Source organism: Mastacembelus armatus, chromosome 19, assembly GCF_900324485.2.
Source record: "Mastacembelus armatus chromosome 19, fMasArm1.2, whole genome shotgun sequence".
Taxonomy (NCBI): Eukaryota; Metazoa; Chordata; class Actinopteri; order Synbranchiformes; family Mastacembelidae; genus Mastacembelus; species Mastacembelus armatus.
This window is the reverse complement of record NC_046651.1, coordinates 16678351-16701775: the sequence shown is the minus strand read 5'-3', so window position 1 is coordinate 16701775 and position 23425 is coordinate 16678351. Positions and strand designations below refer to the sequence as shown.

At 39.9% G+C, this 23425-nt stretch overlaps 2 protein-coding genes across 2 annotated transcripts; both read right to left on the bottom strand.

Moving 5' to 3' along the window:
* Window positions 1-126: 126 nt before the first annotated feature.
* cd79b (CD79b molecule, immunoglobulin-associated beta) lies at window positions 127-5122 on the bottom strand. Its single transcript, XM_026316423.1, has 5 exons — window positions 4954-5122; window positions 3718-3993; window positions 3476-3594; window positions 1470-1523; window positions 127-757 (listed from the first exon to the last, which is right to left on the bottom strand). Exons 1-5 carry the CDS (start codon window positions 5003-5005, stop codon window positions 668-670), a joined length of 591 nt encoding a protein of 196 aa, XP_026172208.1. The 5' UTR covers window positions 5006-5122; the 3' UTR covers window positions 127-667.
* A 2151-nt stretch (window positions 5123-7273) lies between these two features.
* Window positions 7274-21554, bottom strand: scn4aa (sodium channel, voltage-gated, type IV, alpha, a). Its single transcript, XM_026314698.1, has 26 exons — window positions 21269-21554; window positions 20855-20973; window positions 20686-20775; window positions 20464-20592; window positions 19897-19988; window positions 19311-19604; window positions 19148-19211; window positions 18831-18972; window positions 18507-18704; window positions 18178-18348; window positions 17939-18068; window positions 17257-17495; window positions 16991-17164; window positions 16536-16892; window positions 13627-14103; window positions 13329-13370; window positions 13073-13205; window positions 12818-12972; window positions 12541-12714; window positions 12329-12451; window positions 11793-12074; window positions 11661-11714; window positions 11021-11158; window positions 10777-10881; window positions 10256-10526; window positions 7274-10131 (listed from the first exon to the last, which is right to left on the bottom strand). The coding sequence occupies exons 1-26, from the start codon at window positions 21521-21523 to the stop codon at window positions 8831-8833; spliced, it is 5709 nt and encodes a 1902-aa protein (XP_026170483.1). The 5' UTR covers window positions 21524-21554; the 3' UTR covers window positions 7274-8830.
* Window positions 21555-23425: the final 1871 nt, after the last annotated feature.

Below are 23425 nucleotides of genomic sequence, written 5' to 3'. Positions count from 1 at the left end.
TGGTGAATTGAGTGCTTGATAGTCTGTAGAACTCGTATTTATAAGTCAGTATTGTTGATCAACTTGTTTGTTTTAATGTTTTCAGCAAAAGTAATTTTTACATGTCAAACTAAAGCGAATAAAATATGATTTTCTTCAGCAAGTTGAAACATGTTTATTGTGTTTATTCCTGTAACATAGTTCTGATACACACTGCATTTCTGTAATATAGTCTTTCACCAACATTTGTAATGAGCTCAATCTTACACCTACTGTGGCTGTAAAACAAAACAGACATGAAACAGACCAGAAGACATTATGAAATGGTACAAATGACTAAATAAAAAAACTCCTGAAGCCCTAAAAAGTTCAGCTGTGACCAGCTGTTATGATGGAATTGTACAGAGCATTATTTACAGTGGCTTTAAAATCACAACAAAAATAATTCAAATAGCACATATACAACAGCACATTTACAGTAGCTAGATTTGTTCACAATATTTTGCAGCACATTTACAAAACAAACTACACATTACAGAACGAAATGCAACATCTGCACATCTGAGTGGCCACATTTAGACCCCAACCTATTATTTTCATATTAAAACTTATAATCAAGAACCTATAATCAGTACTTATTGTGAGGTCGTTGAGGTGGAGGGGTGAAAGTCATTTATGTGTGTCAATCTCACTCCCATGGGGCTTCAGCTCCTTCAGCCTGGGCGTATATAGTGAGTTCCTCATACAGACCTCCGCCACAGGTCTCAATCGCCAAGCCCTGAAAGAGACAAACAAGTCAGTTTCAGTTGGTTCACATTCGTATCTCTCAGTCCTGTGTGGCTTTCAGGAATCCCACTTTTATTTATTTTAGGCTGACAGGATAATGAAGAAAAGCTATGAAATTGTATGAAAGTATGAGAGTAGAGTTTATGACCAGGTCTACTCATATAAGTTTAGCTTTAATTTGCATAGTCGATTATTCAGACATGACTCAAGGATGAAGATGTGCAGCTGCTAAATGCCACGGCACAGTGACTGACATTTTAATGTGACTAATATGATTAATCACTCACTGATACAAAGCAAAATACCTCTCCAGTTAAGATTTTATGGTTAAAATATACGAATGTGTCTTGTATCATTTTTTTGTACAGCAATAAAAGCTATTGTTCAACCCACACGTGCTAATTTGTAAAGTTATCGTGTCATTGTTAAAACACAAAAGCAAACTAGTAGTAGCGACTGTGTTCACTGGCCTGCATGACAAAACCTGAGAGCTACATTGACAGAAGAAGCTGCAATTGTGGTTAGAAGCTCAGTGGTGCAAGGAGACTGTGTCCTGTTTGTCTCTTTCTTGCTGCTGTATTTTCATGTAAAAACATGCAGCTGTGATGTGTCTTCATATGTGGCATGTCTTCACTAATGTGACGAGGAAAGGCTCAAAAGAAAAGACTTTATGAATGAATATTACGGGAGACATTCCTACAAACCTCATACAAGTGATCAGTTTCAGGCTCCTCATATATGCTGTCACTCTTTTCCAGCTGTTGAAAAAAGAAAGGAGAAAAGAAAAAGTGGAAATTAATGCGGTGGAAGAGTAACACAGCAACACACTGTAAAAAAAACAAAAGTCAACCTGTGTGTTGGTAAAATGTGAAACACTTTATAATACGTAGTAATTTTATTCGATGAGTGTGGCAATAATACAGTAGTATTGTGTAGGTACAACAGAGGAAAAGAAGACTGTGGGGGAAAAGGGAGTCAGCACTGGGGATTTTGGAGGAAAGAAGAAATAAATGTTTGCACAAAGTACTGAGAACAAAATGAATAACAATCAGGATTTGATATTAAATCATGCATTTTGTATTTGTGCTTATATATGTAAATAAATTACACTGTTCGGACAACCCGCAACTCAATCAAGCTTTTATAATACCCTTTGTATTTTCTTCTGTTAAAGTGTGAACTAACAATGTGCCTTTTAGCTTAATGGTACACAAAACATGTGGGTTGAAATGTAAAGTGTTAGGCCCCGAGATCTCCGTTTCCTGTTTGTCCCTTATTTTTGGTCAGTTTCCTGTGTTCCCGTTCTGTTTGTGTTAATCCCAGGCAGCTTTGTGTCCTTGTTCATTAGTTAGATTATGTTCACCTGCGTCTAATTAGTTCTTCAGTCCTGTGTATATATATCCCCTGTGTTCCTTTGTTCCCCGCCGGAACATTACGATTATTAATGTTTGCCGAAGAACAGCATTTCTGTTTCCCTGTTTTGCCTGTCTGCCTGTCTGCCTGTCTGCCTGTCTGCCTGTCTGCCTGTCTGCCTGCCGAACGGCAGAGAACTTTATGTGTTTTGCTTGAGCCCTGGATGATCCAGGGGAATAAACCTGCCTGTGTCCTGCATTTGGGTCCTCACTCTTTTCTTCACCGACACCACACCAATAGCATAACAGTAAAGTGTGAAATTCTGTCCACTAAATTGGGTTATCTATCTATCTATCTATCTATCTATCTATCTATCTGTCTATCTATCTGTCTATCTATCTGTCTGTCTATCTGTCTGTCTATCTATCTATCTGTCTATCTATCTGTCTATCTATCTATCTGTCTATCTATCTATCTATCTATCTATCTATCTATCTGTCTATCTATCTGTCTATCTGTCTATCTGTCTATCTGTCTATCTGTCTATCTATCTATCTATCTATCTATCTATCTATCTGTCTATCTATCTGTCTCTCTGTCTATCTATCTATCTATCTATCTATCTATCTATCTATCTATCTATCTATCTATCTATCTGTCTATCTAAATATCTATCCATCCATGCATCCATCCATCCATGCATCCATCCATCCATCCATCCATCCATCGAGTGTAAAGCAGCAAATCCTCATTTGAGAAGCCGAAACCAGCAAATGTGCTAATTTTACGTAGAAAGTGGTTAAGATTATTCATTTCATGTCTCTCTATGACCAATGGTGACTGTACGTGACAGTCAGCCCGTTTTAGGTATCAGTTAAATCTGCAGTGCATTTAATTCAGCTATTCATGCCCTGAAAAAAGACACCCAAGGGCGCAGTTCTATAAAGTTGCATCAGTAGTAGATGACGTGAAAAATATGGACTTAGATATGCTTGTATTCTCTGTTTTTTTTAAAAAATTGTAGTTATTGCAAATTTATTTTTAATATTACTGAAAATAATCATCAACTTCAAGTCTAGTTAAAATGCACAGAAATTATGCAAGTAGGTCTCTTTCTCTGTTCTGTGCTAAAAACCCAAAGTTTCTTTAATTGACATTTGTCTCATTTGTTTCTTCCTTGATTTTTAGTTTATTGTGACACAATTACAATAAAAATGGTCACACACATCCTTAGTTCTACCAAATTGATGATTAATGAAATTAATGATTCCTGTACAAGCCCTAAACTAAACCACTCAGCAGCAGAGTCTGGTGAAGCACAGATGTGTCTCAGCAGTTTGTTAATTTTGACTCTCACCAGTCTTTGTCTGCGTATCACTAGAGCAGCAATGAACACGGCCAGCAGCAGGCCCTGGAGGATCATGAGACCATCCTTCATCTTGGTTCTGTATTGTAACTGGGAAAGGTCATTGGGTCCTGTGAGAGAAAAGATTTGTGTTAGCTGAGCGTTTTAAAAAGCCAGCTGGTACAGATGACCACAAATAAGAGTGTATTGTGTGTCTGTAGTTGTGCATACGACATGTTGTCTTAGTCACTTACTGACAACTTTAACGTGCGTTCCAGGCCCCCATCGATCTTTTGCCTTGCAGAAATACACTCCGTTGTCTTCTAATTGCACATTAGAGATGAGTAGAAATTCTTTTCCCCTGTGTTCCATTAGCTCTTCTCTCTTTTCAGCAACCGCATCATGCTTAGGAGCCTTATACCACCTCACACTGGCACTGCAGTTTTTCGCTCCACACATACACTGAACTATCATGCGGTGTTTGATTACTATACCGATGAACCGGGGCATCTGGAGGATATTCTGGGTCTCTGAACATTGGGACACAGTTACAGCAGCAGGTATGGTAAATTTGTTTGGACAAAGAATATCAGTACAGATACAGTTGCTATCTTTTCCTCAGCAGTCTGTAATAAAACTGTGTGACATTACAATTAACACCAACAGTAAAGTACTTAGTGAATGTGGAGATGACAGAAAATGACTCCTACTTAAGCAGAGATGCTCTTAAAGTAATTAGTGAGGTCAAACATAAACAAATATAAACACATTGTACAGATGATATAATAGAAAAATTAATTATACAGAATATTAATGCTCTCTGGATTACACGCTTGAATTGTATGTGCTAATGTCTTTGTGTTGGCGGCATGCACAGACTCACAGTTAGTTACAGTGATGCAATTAATGATTTAGGTCAATTTGTTGATTGGTTGATAAAAATCATTAATGTCCTTAAATGTGTAAAAGGTTCCCAGAGGTAAAAATGACATATTACTATTTTCTCAACCAACAAACAAATCTTATTATTACTGTTATTATCTGTTTTGTTGTGTTCTAAAATAAAATGCTAGTCTAAGCTTAAATATTTGGTTGATGGCAATAACTCTATGGAATATCTTGGTGCTTGCTTGTATTAAATCCTGTATTTTAAATGTCCATGAAGACATCAGCTCATCTACTTAACAACAATATTATAAAGTCTTTGTCTCAGAAGACAACTTCCTCTTTCCTACCAGCTGGTCAGGAAGTAATGGTACTGTGGAGTCAAAAATAACATGCAAAATACTTTTATGTAGTGTATCTGTGTTTAAACACAAATAAAATATTACAATAAAGGTGACTGCACAAAGCATTGTGAAATGTTATGTAGAATTATCCCGCTGTTACAACCCTGCGTTTCATTGCTAATGTTACTACTCACACTACCGCTATAATGTGTTGTCTGCAGCAGATTCGCTTTTCAGTCCTTAATTAAATTGGTCAATTACCTGAAGGAATGGTCAGCGCAAGCAAACAGCATCCAGCCAGCAACCAGCGCATGATGACATGCAAAAGAAAAATATTTCAAATGCTGAAGATCACACGTATGTCCAAATGTCTCCGCCGGCATGAAAATGCTGTGAACAAGGAGGAGAAGCGTTTGCACCAGTGGGAGTGCTGTCTGTTATTAACTCGCTTTACAGTCAGGCAAATAAGGGGAAGAGCACTATAACCAAAATAACCAGCCCACAGCCCACACTTCACGTCCAGTTTCATTCACATATGTTCCATTTTTAGGGACAAAATCAAATTCTGTTCTAAACTTGGACATGAGGGACAAATTTTAGGATACAGGATAATTGTTTGATATTCTTTGACATTTTTGATATTAGTGCCAATAACAGAACTAGTTTTAGATCCCTACTCCTCTAAAAATCTTTAAAGAATTTGGTCTAAGTAAAAACTTGGCAAAATTTGGATCAGGGACCACCTGACCACCTAATTAATCAAATTTACAAATCTGACCTAAATGTATTGACATGAAGAGTTTCAGCACCAACATATTTTAGTCTGCACCAAACACGTGTTAATGTTGAAGGGCAGGCTTTCCCCTAGTTTTTGTTTTTTGAATAGTGGAAATAAATTCAATATCTGTACTGACATATGTCATCATCATAATCATATTCTGATTTATGCATCAGGTAACACACATGAACAAAAAATAGAAATTTGAATTAATATTATAAAAAGCAACTCGGAGTTTTTTCGGTGTGACAGACAACTTTCTCTTTTTACTAAAGCTATTTCAGATTTGTATTATTTTTATTTTGTTTGGACAGTTTTGCAGTGTACAGTACATCCGATAACATCTATATCATGAACTCTGATCATTTTTGTGATTCCCTGACTTTTCACCTCAGCTGTGCATTATAAACATTTCACCTATAAAACATCAGGATGTTGACTCAGCCCACGATGCCATGAGCACTGCTGAAACACTCCTTATCTTGTTATGCAACCATATGCAGTCAAGAGTGAAATTTTCAGGTCAGCCAAGCAGATCACATTTACCTAATTCTCAAAGTGATATCCACAGTATAGCACCCTGAGGTTTATCTACTGTACGCAGATTGTTCAGTTTTCACACTGTGTGATTAGGAGATAAACTGCTGTCTCCAGGTAATGCTGCCAGTAAATACTGCACCTTTCTCAAAAGTACTTCTGCAATATGACTCAGAAAATGAGTCTCAACCTCGTCTCAGTGTTTCTTACCTTTTAGTGTTTCATATGTGTATTTATTTCAAAAGCAGTGGGAGCAGTGGCTGCCCAAAAATGACTTAAATCAAAGTAGTTACATGTGAGAAATATTATTTGTAGGACTGCAGAGAGTAACTATTTTAAACATAGATTAATTGTTATAGTCAGTATTTAAAAGATAAAAAAAGTTATTGTTACACCCTATTAAATTTGCTGGATTTGCTGGGTAACTCTGGTCAGTACTGAGCAAAGCAGAGCGTGCAACCTCAAAAACATGCAAATCAATCACACCCCCACCACCTCTTATTTCTTGTAAGAGGCTGTGCTTATTTTCATCTGCTGACACTCACATTTTTAAAAATAAAACGTGAGAAACCTCACTCTCCATCAGCAGCCTGTTCACCGTGCAACCAGCAGGGGGGCCTCTGTGTACCAAACAACACATAAATAGCCACTGACAACATAAACTCACAGCCTACATTTCCCTACAATAAATACTTTATTCTAACAATAGAGTTACAATTTTTACAATAACAAAATTATATAAATATACAACACTGAAGGAAAAAAGAAAACATTTTATATATACAGGTAAAACAGCGTGTGTGTGTGTGTAGTAAAGCTCCCCATATGGCTCTCCCTTCATTAGACATGTAAACAAAAGGAGGTCATTTGAGGTGTCAGTCTGAACTAGAACAGCTGCAGGTCACATGACAGACTCCTGACAGGTATAAGCTGCTGTGGCGGCAGGATAAGACAGAGTCCTCACAAGGCTTTTCCAGGGCTGATGTTAAACAGTGTGGAACATATAAACAACAGAAGAGACAACCATCTATAGTCTACTGTAAAAAACTAACTATGAAACTGTAAAAGTGCTTGTTATTCATGTGTACGTGTTCTGAGTAAGACATTTTAAATTCAGTTAAGACTTACACAGCAGCAAATGAAGCATTCTTTCTATAGGAAGACAGACTTGAAAGAGCGACGGTGCATTAAGGATCTTACAAGAGCAGAAAAAAGGGATTTTTTGGTAAATAGGTGTGAATATTTACACATTTTCTGTTAGCTGTGTGTGCTGTGTTACAGAATATCAAATTCATTTCTGATCAAATCGAAACTGCACTTGAGGAAGAACTTGATTTATAATGTAGAGCAAATATTATTGCTAGAATCTTTGTTAATTAATAATGGGAAGGGGAGAATAGCAGTTCTGTTAAACATCACATCTGACGTTTACAGTCACAGATGGTCTTTAAACCAGAATGCTGAAATGGAAAACCACCAATGGGAAACAAGTGATTTAGTGCTTTGAGTTTTGAAATAATTTGATATCGGATGGGAACAAAAAATATAAACAAAGGCTTATAAAAACAGGTATAACAGTGATGAAAGTGTCTTATAAAACAGAAAGGTCTCACTCAGTCAACTACTAGAACCTGACCTGGATATAAATAGTGCAATATAAACTGGGTCTTCCTGAACTAATCAGTCAGGGACAGGCGTTAACTGCATTAGCTGGCCCAAGTTACTGTTAACTAATCGGGCTCGCACTGGTAAACTGGGATAAATCTGATGCAGAATTTTAGCCTTTAATTTACACATGTACAAAACCAATTCCACCTAGAAAACTATTTAAGTGCCTAATTGAATGAATTAGCTGTAGAGCCCTCACACTGATGATTCCACATAAAGTGACTAAAACTAGGAATAGAAAAGAAATGAGGTGACGCTTTCTCCTTTGTAAGACCTGGACACAGTATAAAATGCTGTTGAAGGATAATTCAGGTTTTTCATGTGATGTTCAAGTGGTTCTTTGGTTGGAAACTGGGGCACATGCCCTGTTTTTTGGTGATAGCCAAACAAAAACAAACATTGCTGGCTACATCAATGTATCGAACATTACATGTACTAAATTCCAGAGGATAAAGTTCATAACTGAAATACGTTTTTATTTTTCAGTAATAAAGTGCAAGCAAAAAAAAAAAGCTCTATCTTGCAATTTAAGATTGATTTTTCACTAGAAACCTGCCATATCACACATATTGGTCCACAATGATGTTTTACACTTCAGCAACAAGCAATAGGGAGTATTTTGTTGGGAGGCGCTAGATGTAAAGGAACATTATAAGTATTGCAGTTCTCTGAATATCAGTGCACGTTTAAATCTTGAGAAACTGCATATGCTACAAGTTCTACAGTGGGACTTACATAAAACACAACAAGTATTTCCATATTTGAGCATGTTCATTTTTGTCTGTCTGCATAGCGAAATGAACTTCTCTAAAACGTTATGTCTATTTGTTGATTTTAAGTTCTTTATGCATTTTTCCTTTTAAGCATTAAGAGGGTTTCTATTTACAGATTCTATATTATTATTACTATTGTTATTAACAGCAGAGTAAACCTTGCACTCTAGTTTCACCTTCAACCCAAAAAGGCACTTGAATATCGCATAAAAAACAGAAATTGTTTGTAAAGTTTAATTATCAAAAAAGCAGTATAAACATTCATTATCACTGTGTAACTTTCCACATTATTTCATGTGGAAAATTCATCTTCCTTGCTGAGACTTTAACACCACTGCCTTGCCTGGTGGAAAATACCCATTTGATTATGTTGTGCTGTTTGTTATACAGTTGACTCTCTTAGGTTTCCTTGAGGGGCTGAAAGGGGTTGGTTGGGGGCAGAATGTAATAAAACCTCATTGGTTATTTCTACAGGTACAACCATGATATTTGGCTCAGGGGGTTCTGGACCACACTGGGCCTCTGTGTAATGTGACAGTGTCTCTGGGTTAACAGGCTCTTGGCTTGCTAGAGTTTCTAAAGGATCCAGCTCCATCTCCTCTGCCAGGTCTGCGTTGCTCCCATAGAGCACTACCAGTCTTCGTGCAAGCAGCCCCTGTTTTTCTAGTAGATCTTCATCTTCGTCATTTCTACCCATCTTCTGAGAGTGGTGCATCACAGCCGCCTGATGTAGACAACGTTTCAGTAGGTAGTTGCGGTAAGCCCTTTGAATGATCACTGCAGCCCTGTCCTCTTCTTTATGGCGTACTGTTGTGGTAATCGGTGCAAAAGAGGCTGTGCTAGGGTTGTTAAGGGTGAACTTCGTCTCTATGCTCTCCCGCATTGCCAGCATCTCTACTGTGTCTCCCAAGACCATCTGTGTGACAGCCAGCAACACATCCAGGCAGTGGATCCTGTCCCCAATGACAAGGGGCAGATCCATTTCAATCAGGCGTAGTCGGTTGGGTTTGGCCACCCTCAGAGGCTCCTGCAAAGCATCACAAAAATCTGAGAGCTGGCTATACTCGATGAACATAGTTCCATCTAGGTCGAACTTCTGCCAAGTCTCATTGAACATCTCAAAGTCTTCCTCACAGAGTGCATCACTACTCTCCTCCTGTGCCACATTAAAGTTCTCTAAGATGATGGCGATGTACATGTTGACCACCACTAAGAATGAGATGATGATATAGCTGCAGAAGAACACCATGCCAATACCCGGGCTGCCACAGTTGCCTTTTACATCCGTGCCTGGGTTCTCAAAGTTTGGATCGCAGTCTGGAGGCTCCCTGTTCAGCATTGGAAGCAAAAGTCCATCCCAGCCTGCTGACGTTGTAATTTGAAACAAGCAGATAATGCTACCACCAAATGTCTCAAAGTTAAAAATGTCATCGATTCCAGCCTCCTTTTTGACATATGCAAAGTTTGACATGCCAAATATGGAGAAGATGAACATAATGAGGAAGAGCAGGAGACCAATATTGAATAGGGCAGGAAGTGACATCATTAGAGCGAAGAGAAGCGTCCGAATGCCCTTAGCTCCTTTAATGAGACGCAGAATCCTGCCTATTCTGGCCAGTCTGATCACTCTGAACAGTGTGGGTGACACAAAGTACTTCTCTATTAAGTCTGAGAGCATTGTACCTGAAATAGAAAGAGAACCAGACACAATGTATGACTATGTGTTGGCTGTTTGGACCACCAGAGCAATATGCAGTTTCTGTGCAATGTAATTCACAATTGTGTTCTTAATGTGTTAGCTACCCACCTGCGATTGACAAGATGACCACTACAAAATCAAAAATGTTCCACCCGTTGGTGAAGAAGTATTGACGCAGGGCAAAGAGCTTCAACATACACTCTCCAGTGAAGACCACAATGAAAGCCACGTTTAGCTTAAAGAGGAAATCCTCCTTCTCTGCACTCTGATTATCTGTCTCCACCATCATGGATACCATGTTGAGGCAGATGAGCACCATGATGAAGATGTCAAAGAACTGCTGACTGATAAAGTCAAACACCATGCCCTGGATTCGGTTCTGCAGGTCAAAGGAAGAGGGCGTGGAAGGGTTGGGGAGGTGAGGGATAGAAACACAAATCCAGGGGTCATTTGGCCTGTTCACACCAGCAGGGAGCAGAAAGGGTCAGTGCAATGCCACGAATGCCAAACTGATGTAGCAGCTTCATACTTTTCAACACTATGTAGATAATTAATTCTCTTGTCTTTTGCAATCAGCGTAATATAAAACTCTCATATAAAAATCACGCAGTTGTAAATAAATTACATACTGTTGGACGTGGAATTGGTTTTGGGGGCTTCTTGGAACCAAGTTTCTTCATGGCCTCATAGTATTTTTTCTGTTCTTCAGTCATGAAGATGTCTTTATCTCCAAAGTGCATATGCAAGATAATATGAACATTATCATAGGTATTTAAATGAAACAACAACGTTTGAGTGCTTTAAATCATAGTAGAGACATTTAATCAGTGCGGCCTAGTCTTTATAAAAAGTATGATGCAGTGTGCTACTTATCTTTTTCTTCTGCTGGTTGAAATTGTCAATAATGACACCAATGAAGAGATTGAGTGTGAAGAAAGAGCCAAAGATGATGAAGATGACAAAGTACATGTACATGTAGAGGTTGACCTCATAGGAAGGCTGCTCCTCTACCTAAAAGAGACAAAACATTTAAGTCATTAGAAACAAAATATATAGAAAACAACCCCTTCTCTGTTAAGTTTTATTAATCTTTATTTATAGCAAGCAAGAAAGGAGTTGTGGTTGTGGGGAAGACACAAGATTAAAGGTTATACTGAAATATGATACCAGCCAGAAATGGCACTCGTTGATCCAGAGACAGATGACTTGTTTTTCCATCACCATCTGTCACATAACGTATATATTACATATATATTCAATTAACATAAAGTGCACGGTGGTGTTAGAAGGGAAAAAGAGAATATACAGTATGGACTGATGGCAAAGCACCTGGAGTTTGTGATATTACTGATGTTGTTTTTCTGAAAAAACAAAAAACAATATTTCAGGCAGTAATACTTTAAAGGACACTATAAGTTGACAAGTGCTGTTCTGTAGTGTATGTATATATGTAGGGATGTAGGTAAAATCCTAAATGAGATGTTTCAGTTCTGGAACGATTGTAAATAATTACCTCTCTTGAGTCAACAGCAGCATACATGATGTCCATCCAACCTTTAAATGTTGCCTGTAAACACAGACAACACTGTCTCAAAAGGTGTTTCATTGTAAACAACAACACAGTTCATCCAACAGCACTACTCACCACTTGAAGTAGAGACAAGTAGCCTTTTCCAACATGGTCATAGTTGACTTTGACGTTGACCCAGCGGGCCTCCTGTGTGGCCTCTCCGATGGCCAAGCAGTCGCTCTTGTTGTTCACCTCTGTGACGGAGAAAAGCTCCTCAGTAGTGGTGTTGATGCAGCGGTAGAACTTGCCAGCAAACAGGTTAACTCCCATGATGCTGAAGATGAGCCAGAAGATCAAACACACCAGCAGCACGTTGAAGATGGAGGGAATCGCCCCAATAAGAGCATTCACCACCACCTGCCCAACAGAGACACTTTGCTCAAATGAAATAGAAGAATTTAGGATCATTTCTTACTTGTTATGAGTCAATGCTATGCTCAGGCGCTGCTGGTACTCTTACCTCAGTCAGCTCTGTTAAAGCAGCCACGGGGTAAGCATGCATTCAGCAAACATAATAAGGGAAAGCTGGTCAAATTAGCACAGTCATTTATTTTTAGCCATGCACATTGCTCAAACATTCTTGACATAGGAACCAATAGCCAAAAACGTACCCTCATCCCTTCAAATCTTGACAGTGCTCGCAGAGGCCTTAGCGCCCTGAGGGTTCTGAGGGATTTGATTGGTCCAAGATCAGAGTAGCCCATCCAGTTGGCAGCTAAACTAATCAGGGAAATCTGTGGCAGAATCAAAACAGTTCCTATTCAAATCTCACCGCAGACATCAAATGTGTTTATATAAGTTCTGGTAACAGTTTCAAACTTACATCTACTATGAAAAAGTCTAGCCAGCACCAGGCGTTGGTGAAGTAGGTCTTGAAGCCATATGCCACCCATTTGAGGAACATCTCAATGACGAAGATGTAGGTGAAAACTTTGTCAGCGAACTCCAGAATAATTTTGATGGTTCTGCGTCTTTCTATGTGTATATCTTCAAAGGCCTGTCAAAAGATGACCGCTGACATCTAGACACATGTCCTAACAGTATGACAGTACTTTATCCAGACATACAACAAGTCTGTTGCTGACACTGACAGCACTCACCAGAGCTCCACTGCTGAGGAGGATCATAAAGATTATGAAGGTTTCAAACCAGTCATGCTCCACAATAATGAAGCAAGTTCTACGCAGGTTCCACCATTTCTTGCCTTTGCCTTGAGTGATGTCCACAGTCAGACATGGCCAGCGCCTCACACAGTCTGAGCAGTGGAAAAGTTTAGGATTACTCCAAAGATTTCACATTTCAGTGACATGAGCACATTTAGAGTTATTTGGTTCTGCTCTACAGGCTGTCCATACTGTCAGTGAAGCAGGCCTCTGGCTCCACCGGTTCTGGCTCCTCTTCTTCCTCCACCTCTGGTTCAGGCTCAGGTGGTTGATAGTCCACTGTGCTGCACACTGAGGAATCCGCATCATTCAAAGCACCCATCAGCTAGTCAAGAATCATGAGAGCAGGTGAGGCGTAAAGCCACCATGGAAAAGAAAGATTATACCCCTTATACAGTAACCATCCTCACATACATCAACTTGTAGCAAAGACAGAAGAGTTACTCACATGGACATGTCCATGCATTTCATGGTGATCATTTAAGTTGTCCTGGAAAAGCAAGAGAGAAGGAACTTTAGTAAACAGACAAACAGATACATCTCAGTGAAACGTTCAACACTGATGTTTTAATTTTAATTTATAACAAAGCTAATGTAGGGCGGAGGAAATGTTAAGCAAGCACAGGCTGTCCAATCAAAAACAGTAAGTGTGTACATGTACCACCATCAGAACATATGTTGTTGACAGGTTATGTATTCCCAGTGTACCTACAGTCATAGTTTTACTTCAGCCTAAGTTTTCTTACTGTGTTCTCTTGGTTATTTTTGTCATCTAAAATCTCAGAAGCATGAGAATCATCAGCAGTATCTTCTTCATCCTCATCATCTTCACCCAAGTTTTCAAAGTCTGACTCCCCCTGGGCAATTGGCACACTGAGGCTAAGCTCTCCATCCACAATAAATCCAGAAGGCCGGCCTTCAACCAAACAATTAGATATCCCATCTGCCATTTTGAAATTCTGACTGGTGTCCAGGTGGTTCATTTCAATTCCTTCCATTTTAGAGTCCACATCGTCCATCGGACCCTCCTCAGGCTCCTCCTTCGGTTTTCTACCAAGAATCTGGAGGATCGTTTGAAGGGCGAACGTTTTGAACCAGTTGATGCCTCGTGTGATCCTGCCAATGGCAATCTGAAGGTTGTTCATCTCACCGTCGTCATCTCCTGCGGCAAGGTTGTCTCCACTGAATGAGTTGAGCAGCAAGGCCAGGAAGAGGTTCAACACCTGCTCGAGGTAATGGGAAGTAAAGCGTAAGTCAGATACTTCAAGCACAGTAAAATCAACAATTTCCTATTGAATCTTGACTCACAAAACAAAAATTTTGCAATGCAAGTTTATTTTATATGCACCTACAGTTGATAACATATCTTCAAACTTTCTGTGGTCAGTGGATAAAAACTGGACGTGCAAATTCAGCAATTGTTTCTTTTTTTTCTGGTGTGCATAAAGTCTGGAGTTGCTCAAATGCACATCACATATCAAATTGTTCCTGTACTGGCACATCAATAAATATTATGTAGGCTGCCTCCTGTTGCAGATGCAGCTATCTTTAGTTTCTTAAACCTGTTAGTCAGTTTCTCGGTTCCTATTTCCCAGGTTTAGCGGAAGATCATGGTTACACAGACCAGTGGCAGGTTAATCTCTTTCATTCCGAGGTTGGAGCTGTGAATCAGTCAAGAGGCCGAGGGGAAAACACTAGTCCGACAAGGCAGAACTGTAACGTATATGACAATGATGGTTTGATTGGAGAAAAAACAATTGTAGATTAAAATGTAATATGTTTTTCTGTTTATTCTGCACCATAGTGACAAATTAAGTCTTTCTGTCGAACCTTGAAGATCCCAGTTATGCAGAAAAAAAAAAATATATATATATATATATATATATATATATATGTATATATGTATATTATCTATCTATATATATAGATATATAATAAATATGATATACTATACTACACTAATAGGACAGTGGGATTGATGTTTTCAACAAATTCTTGATTAGAAGGGAAATACCCATATTTCTCAAAATGCTGCACTCTTCTTTCAAAGCTTCTGGTTTGAGTAAGATTTCCTTATGTTTTATATAACGAGCATCTTAAAATTGTATGAATACATAGAAAATATGTTTTTAAGAAAGAGGAAAAAGGCAAAATAAAGACAATAAAAGTTAAAAAAAAAAGTCCAATAAAATCCTGGGAGCCTCTCAGATTATGAATGGGCTCAAGAGAAACGATAATGACCACAAAATGATCAGCATGTCACTAAACATGCAGGTTAAATTTACTCTGCTACATATGCTGTGGCGCTGATGGCCTAATATGATTACCCCTTCATCAATTACAGTTCAGTCTGCTATCAAATTACTTTTCTTAACACCCAGTCCTCTGCCACCGGAGCTCAGCTCGCTCAGCTGTCTGTGTTTGTTCCCTCGGTGGCAGCGTGCTTGCTTGAGCCGGATCTTAGCACATACTCAAGGTCAAAACCACTGTTTAGTGACTCAAGTCATTTGATTTAAATAGAAACCCCCTCCCATGCAGTGTGTACGTTCTTTTTGCCTTTATGTCAGTGCGAATAGTGTGCGTGTGTGAGACACAAAAAAGCAGTGATTATTTTGGCACAGTGTGGTCTCTGCCATACTTTTGTTAGCACTTGACATTGAGCCATTTCCTTTTCATTTCTATGAATAACCTAAGAGGAAGTGGCTCTGGCTCTGCTGATTTAATACGATGCTGAAATGAGGTCTGACGGTGATCATCTGTATCTGTATCTGTATGATCCTCAAGTCCAAGATAAAAGGTCAAGGACAGTATTTTCAAGCTCTGGATTCTTCCTTTTGCATCAGAAATCTCTTCACACAGACACTGAAGACTTTAGTGGACCTGAATCAAATTAGCAGTTAACATATATGCATTGATATTCTTTACATCCAAATCTATTTAATCTACTCAGATTTTAGTGCCACACACCAACAAAAATGTGCAAAAATATGCTGTACTCTTTCTTGTGTGTTTTACCATATTATTCATACTGTGATGCCTTAAATGCTGTAACCCTCCAGCTGTGTCTGTCTGTCTTTGACATATCTGATGGTTAACAATAGACTGCTGAGACATGCAGACCACAAAATCTCCTGGCATTATAATAAGATAACTTAGATTTATAAAGATTTTGCAAAACAGTTTGTCAGCTTTACAGCTTCACAGTAGTGGCAGTTGTTCAGAGTTTACATATTGCATGTGTAACTGAGGAGCAGCTTCTGTGATCTCCAAAATGACAACTATTTAGGATTTCTGCATGTTGAACGAGCACTCTAAGGTCAGCAAGATATAAAGATATCAATCATTTCTTTCATTTTACTCTTATCATAAATCAAAACAGAAAGAGTGAGAAATAGAAACAACAGGTCTGTGAAAAGGTTAAAGTGCAACAGTGGAGTTTCTTTTACAGCTGAAAGCAGAACCAGAATTCACTCTTGAAACTTTAGTGTAACTTTGACCACACATGCCGTGGGAATGCTGACTTTCATGTCCAGTTAGTTTTCTGCTTTGAATCTGCAGCTCTTAAACAACCAACCCTCTCCAACCTCCTGTTAGAGTTACACATCTGCTATGTTGCAGATTTAAATCAGTAGTGAAATAATAGCTGTGTACTCACCACTAGATTTCCAATGACCATAACCAACATGAAGACAACCAAACACATCCCAGCTCCAGCCACCTCCATGCAGTCCCACATGGTCTCGATCCACTCCCCGCACAGGATGCGGAACACGATGAGGAACGAGTGGAAGAAGTCGTTCATGTGCCAGCGTGGCAGCTCGCAGTCGGAGGAGATCCGGCACACGCAGTCCTTGTAGCTCTTGCCAAAGAGCTGCATTCCCACCACAGCGAAGATGAAGACAATGATGGCCAGCACCAAGGTCAAGTTTCCCAGAGCTCCAACTGAGTTTCCGATGATCTTGATCAGCATGTTGAGGGTGGGCCAGGACTTGGCCAGTTTGAAGACACGAAGCTATCTCCATCACAGGACATAAACAAACAAAAGGCAGTGAATATCATAGGAAGCACCCTGGAAAACAGGTCAAATAAATTCAATTCCCCATTTCTCACCAGACGGAAGGACCTGAGGACAGACAGGCCCTGGACATTTGCCAGCCCCAACTCCACCAGACTAAGAGTGACAATGATGCTGTCGAAAATGTTCCAGCCAACTTGAAAATAATAGTAGGGATCCATGGCAATGAGCTTAAAGACCATTTCTGCTGTGAAGATCCCAGTAAAAACCTAAAAAGGTAAAGATTTTTTACAACAACTGACAAGTCTTTCTTTTCCTTTCTTTTCCAATTAAAGGTAAAATGAATATGGTGCATATTCACCAGATTTCCCACAGAGAGCATGTAGTCAAACTCCGGGGTCATGGGGTAATGCTCCATGGCCATGAAGAGGGTATTGAGCACGATGCAAATGGTGATGCCCAAATCGACAAAAGGGTCCATCACCACAAAGTGCACCCTCTCTTTAAAGACCACCCAGGGCTTGCAGCAGTTCCACTTCAGGAAAATGTCGGCAAACTTGTACCAGCCTGGTGGGCATGGCCTCTGAGCCTCCTCCAACTCTAGACAAAACAATTAGGTAGTCATCTGTCAGGTTTACAAAGCATATATGTCAGCAAGGATGCAGCTGATTCATTCAAATTCCTGCTGTGAACTGAAATAGTTGAAGCTTAACACCACAGCTTAGCAGCACACAATGTGATTATCCTGACTGTGGCAAACCCAAGACAATGCTGCTGTGCTGGCCTTGGATAAATTAGCAATTACAGATCACATTAGAGCATCACCTCTAAGAACCTACAACTAAGCCCAGTGCATTGACACCTCCAGGTGCTTACACCCTGTTAGCACAAATACAATATGCTGAAACAGAGATTCTGGTGTTGCTGTCTACTTATTTCATTGTAATCAAAGCTGGAGAATATTTGTTAGTAAATATTATATCTAAGGAGTGTGACAATTGCTGGTGCATTATCAGTGTGAAGCTTCTTCGTCATCACTGTACCTTCCATAGCAGCTGCACTGAGCACAGTCGTAGCACTGGCAGATCTCTGTGTCAGGCCTGGTTCTTCCAGATGAAGCATGCTGTGCTCAGAGCCTAGTGACTTCTCTCTGTGTTCATAATCTGAAGCAGACTGTAGAATACATTGACAAACAGTGTGGCCCAGATATAAGTTTGCTCCTTGTAAGGTGATGAAAAATATCTTAGAATCAAATAGACCAGACCAGAGTGTGCTGACTGACCCCGACAATGGTGGGCGCTCTGACGATCAGACGGGGAATGATTCTCCCATTGCAATCCTTGACTATTTCATCCTGGTCAAGATGCTGTTCATCATCTGCCAACTCAGATGCTGTGTGATGGCTGAGCGACTTCTTACTGGACAGACTGCCTTGGCTACCAAGAGCGTGAGCCTGTTGGGTAAAAGGTCAATGAATCAGTTTTACTACACAGAAAATGATTTATTTTATTTTTTATTGATTTTGTATTGGTTTTATTGCTCTCACTGGCACTGATTCTGACCCAGTGAATCAAATCAGTGCATCCCCCCCTTATTACCGGAGACACAAACCTGCTCTTGATTCCTAAGCTGCTCTAGCAGCCTCTGGAACTCCTCCTCTTTTTCAATGGCCTCTTGCTGAGTTGCCTTGTTCTGTTCATCATAAGCCATAGCTACCACAGCCAGGATGAGGTTGATGAGGTAGAAGGAGCCCAGGAAGATAATTACCACAAAGAACAGCATGTATGTCTTTCCAGCCGCACGCAGGATCTGTGTTTGAGCAAAAAAGAAGCTACAAAAACTAAGGACAAATTTCGTTTTCTATCTTTAAAAGTTCCACATTAGAGGAACTAAAGCAGTGAAAATCTGCTAGCAACACATGAAAGAAGTACCAACCAGCTGGAAAAGATTCTCCCAATAGTCCTGGGTCATGAGTCTGAACAGAGCCAGGAAGGCCCAGCCGAAAGAGTCAAAGCTGGTGTAGCCAAAGTTGGGGTTCCTCCCAGCCTTCATGCATGTGTATCCTTCAGGGCACGTTCTGTCAACAAAGAAGAGTCAGTTTACTACAGCCAGCCAGTCTCACGGTCTCTGATCCCTACAACCTGCTACAACAGGGGTCACTGGTTATGTAACGAAAACACAAGCAGCTGATGAAGCGACATAAACTGACCAGACAAAAACAGCATTGTCCTCTTAGTGTGGATAAAACATACCCAGCATCAGAGCTGTTTCCACAGAGAAGAGCATCCTGGCTGCCATCCAAAAAATAGTAATTTTCTATAACCAAAAAGGAAAAGACACAATAAAATCCATTACACAGTGGGCAGCATCAGCTTCAAACAGACATATCTAATACATAATATATAGAAAACATACCACTGTTTTCTATATATTCCTGGAAATCGAAGGTACTGTTGGAATAGACTGTATCGTTGGCAGCCATGCTGTCGTTGAAGAACACGGTGTCATTAAATGCTGATGTGGTGTTAAAAAATTCATATGCAGTCTCATTTGTTTTGATGGGCCATCGCACACATTTGTGGCGCAGATTTCCCATAAAAAGCTGAAGGCCAACAAGGGCAAAAACAGAAAGGGCAAAGACGGTGAGAATCATGACGTCCACCATTTTCTTCACTGACTGGATCAACGCGGCCACGATGGTTTTCAGACCTGACAAAACACAAGTAAAGTGTCAGTGGCACGTCAGTGAAAGTCAGCTCTGCAGCATTACAGATTATTCACTCCAGATTATATCACTGTTTGTTTCTGAATCACTGTTTGAGAGCACAGCTTAATCTCAAACCAGATACATATAAAAACCAAATGACAAACATTTATGAAGGCCTCTGTAAAAATCCTCCTTTTACCTAAAATATTTGCTCAAGCTTAATAAACTAATTGCACATGTACAATATGCAACATTAAAAGAGCACAGTCACATGTTAAATAAAAGATAGAGTACCAGGAATCACAGTAATTGTTTTAAGGGCTCGAAGGACACGAAACGTCCTGAGGGCTGACACGTTGCCAAGGTCAACAAACTCAGTGACATATCTGAGGGAAGATAGAAATTAAAACATTTAGATTGAACCCAAGCATTTTTATTTATTCTATTGTCCTATTGGAGTTGGCTGCTGTGTGAGAATTAAACACATAAACTGGTCAAAAAGTTAGAAAAACCACATTAATCAGTGCTGTGCAGAAGTTTTAGGCACTTTGGATCTTTGGACCTGATCTCAGGACTGTGGAATCAGTCTGGGATCTCCAAGGTGCTGCAAATTATCAGGTCAAACCAAAGAGAACTGCTACTGGTCTAAGGGCAAAGGGGGAGTGTTGCATATACTGATTATATTTACGTTTGGTTCCCTTTACTGAAATTAACTGCTAAATTTATCAGCATGTAATTTATATTAAAAGTGCCTAAAACTTTTGCATATATAAACATATATGATGTCCAGTAACAATTACTGAATCATTTTCTGTTCAAATTCAGCTGTGTAGTTATATAAAACTAAACACAGACACTTACGCCATAGTGATCACCATGAAATCCAACCAATTCCATGGATCTCGAAGGAATGTAAAAGATCCCAAACAGAAACCTCTGGACAAGACTTTGACTGTTGCCTCGAAAGTATAAATACCAGTAAAAACATACCTAGAAAAAAACAAATTTTGCAACATGAGTTAGTAAGAGTTGTATTAAATATATCACGTGGACTACTGAAAACTACAAAAATGAAGTACTCACTCTACAGTTTTACTCCATGCTGGTGGGTTACTCATTGTCATGAAGACACAATTCGACAGAATCGTTATCATGATGAACATGCTAAATAATTTAATTCAGAATTAAGGAAACCAACATTCTGTGTAGAAGGATAAAACAAATGACTCAAACGCTCTAATTCAAAGGATATGAATGTATGAGAATTTTGATGGCTCCTCTTCTCACCAAACTAAAAGGGCTCAGAATGTAGCAAGCTGGTTCAGCGTTGAACCTATAGATTGTGTTTCCTTTGGTGATCACAATGAATGTCTGAAAAAGACAGAAAAAGATTTTCTGTATAAATGCAAGCTGGGATAGTATAGCCCCATCTCAAAATATAATGTGTTGACAACCTTGAACCACTATTTTGAAATGTATCTGCATATCTCAAACGAAAACACTGCATAAGAGATACTGTTGTTTATTTTAAGAAATGCATCCTGTCATATTTTGAAGTTATATGAGGATGAAGTCAAGCTATTATCAAACACTAGGTGTGCACAATGACTGTTGGTTTTATCAGAGCTTTTCATTGCCTTGTGAGTCCAGATGTGCTCAGACTAACTTTCTCTGCTTTGTAGAAGGGGTCCAGGTCCTCCAGAGGTGTGTTAAGCAGCTCTGATGGAGGATCTCCATAGATCATGGGCAGGCTCTTGCCCGCCTCCAGATCAGCATTTGGGACTGCGGGCTCTTCGTCCTCGTGGCCCTCTACTTCTTCTGCCTTTTTCCTTTCCGCCTTGAGCCTCTCGATCTCCGCCAGAGATTCCTGAGTGAAGGGGCGGAACGCGTCAATGACTGAGGGAGGGAGCAGGGTCGCCATCTTCGCATCGCGAAGGGATACCACCTCACCGGGGTTTCTCTAGAAGGAGCTGGAGGGAGGACAATCAGTGAGCACAGAGATAACGCTGCTATAATGTAACAGCCACAGTTGTGAGATGGGCCCAAACTTTAACCAGCTTTACTTTAAACATGATCAATTTCATTTGTTTAGAAAACCTTAAAAACCCATCAAACTGTTAAAACTGACTGAAAATTAATGAACTAATGTTTTGATGTGTGAGTAATTGTTGCAGTTAATATTTGCTACTTGTCTCATCTGACTGTGAGTGGGACAGTCGGGGTTTCTGCACACAATAGGCATCTGAGACATCAACTTTAGTTTTGTCAGAGGTTTCTGACATTTCATAGACCAAACAAACATTACTGAATGATTAATCAAGAATATAAATCATTGTTATTTCACATGATTTCAGTAACGCAGCCTGGCAGTTCAGAGGGGCCATAACTTGCTCCTGTAACTCGTAGATGCAGCTTTAGTTTAAGGTCAAAAAGGTTTGGGAACCACTGTGCTAAAAGTTTATGCCGCCATACGAGCTCTCAGCACTGGTAATGATCACAGGTCTTCGTTGCTCTGATCTGTGTCCAAACCCCTCACCCTTCCTCATTCCTGCCCTCAACCCTGTGCCCTACATCTGTGACCCGTCTCCCCTCGCTGCACCACAGGCACTTCAACATGTCAGGACAGTAACAAAATGACTCCACGCACTCAGGACTGTGGAGAGTTTGGACTTTCCCACGGTTCGAAAGAGACCATGTTCATTACTTGTGTACATCAGATTACTTATTAGCTTAGCAGATGCTCCATGTCAGGTCCAAGTGGCATTTGCTTACACCCTTTGATGTGTTTAGCAACCAGTCAGGATCGGTTGGTTTTGTCTGGAGCTGCTCAGGCTCCTGTTTTAATGGATGAAGCAAACTGTCTGGTCATTTTGGAGAATCGTCTAAAACATGCTCTGTAGTTAACATCCACTTTCTCACTCAGCTGGTCTTTTATCAAACAGATTTATATGTAAAGATCTTGACCAAAACATTCTGCAAAGGTTTTTCAGTTTTACTTTTTCTAACACTTTGGGAATATTTTGAGGGCCAACACCAGAGGTCGGCCTAACAGGAAAATGGCACAGTAGCACAACACATGACCGCTCCACCTGGTGTAACTATTAAAATAAACATTAATACTGACTTACTGAAAATAACAACATTGATTTTCTGAAGATAAGATTTATAGACTACATAGAGTGTACAGCATGACAGTAATCGCCAAAGCAAACTGGTAACAGACTGTAAAGAGAGAAGAGCCACTGCATTCACACATATGAAGAGACACAGACTGAGTTATCAGCATGACAGCACACACTGATTGATGCTCTGATCACAGTTTAATGTTGCTCCAACTGCCTCCTTTGAACAGAAAATTGTGAGTTCACACACATATGAGGAGACGCACACGGTCACACAGATATGATGGCTGCCCAGCTGCTACAGGCAATCAAGACAGAGCGTCATGTTACAGAAGCCCGATGACTCTGCTCATTCCTTCCTGGCTGAGCCTTTGCTCTGTGCCTCACATCCCTCCGATAAACAGGACAGCAGGCCAATTTATCTTACCAAGCTGACTCCTCTCTACACTCCCTTCTATTTGACATGGGGCCCCAAACACATGAAGCTTCCGCCTCTTGCCCCCAGTACTTTACAACCCCTCACCATCCCACGAGGCTCAGTCTCTCAACGCACATTTCAATCATTCCATCTTAACCTGATCACTGATCAAAACCACCAGACCCCGTTTCTCTGTTCCACTGTAACAACACCACTGCACTTGTTTGGATGTGCCAAAAAATAACCAAGCACCTCTAAAAACTGAGTTCCTCAGGACTATTTC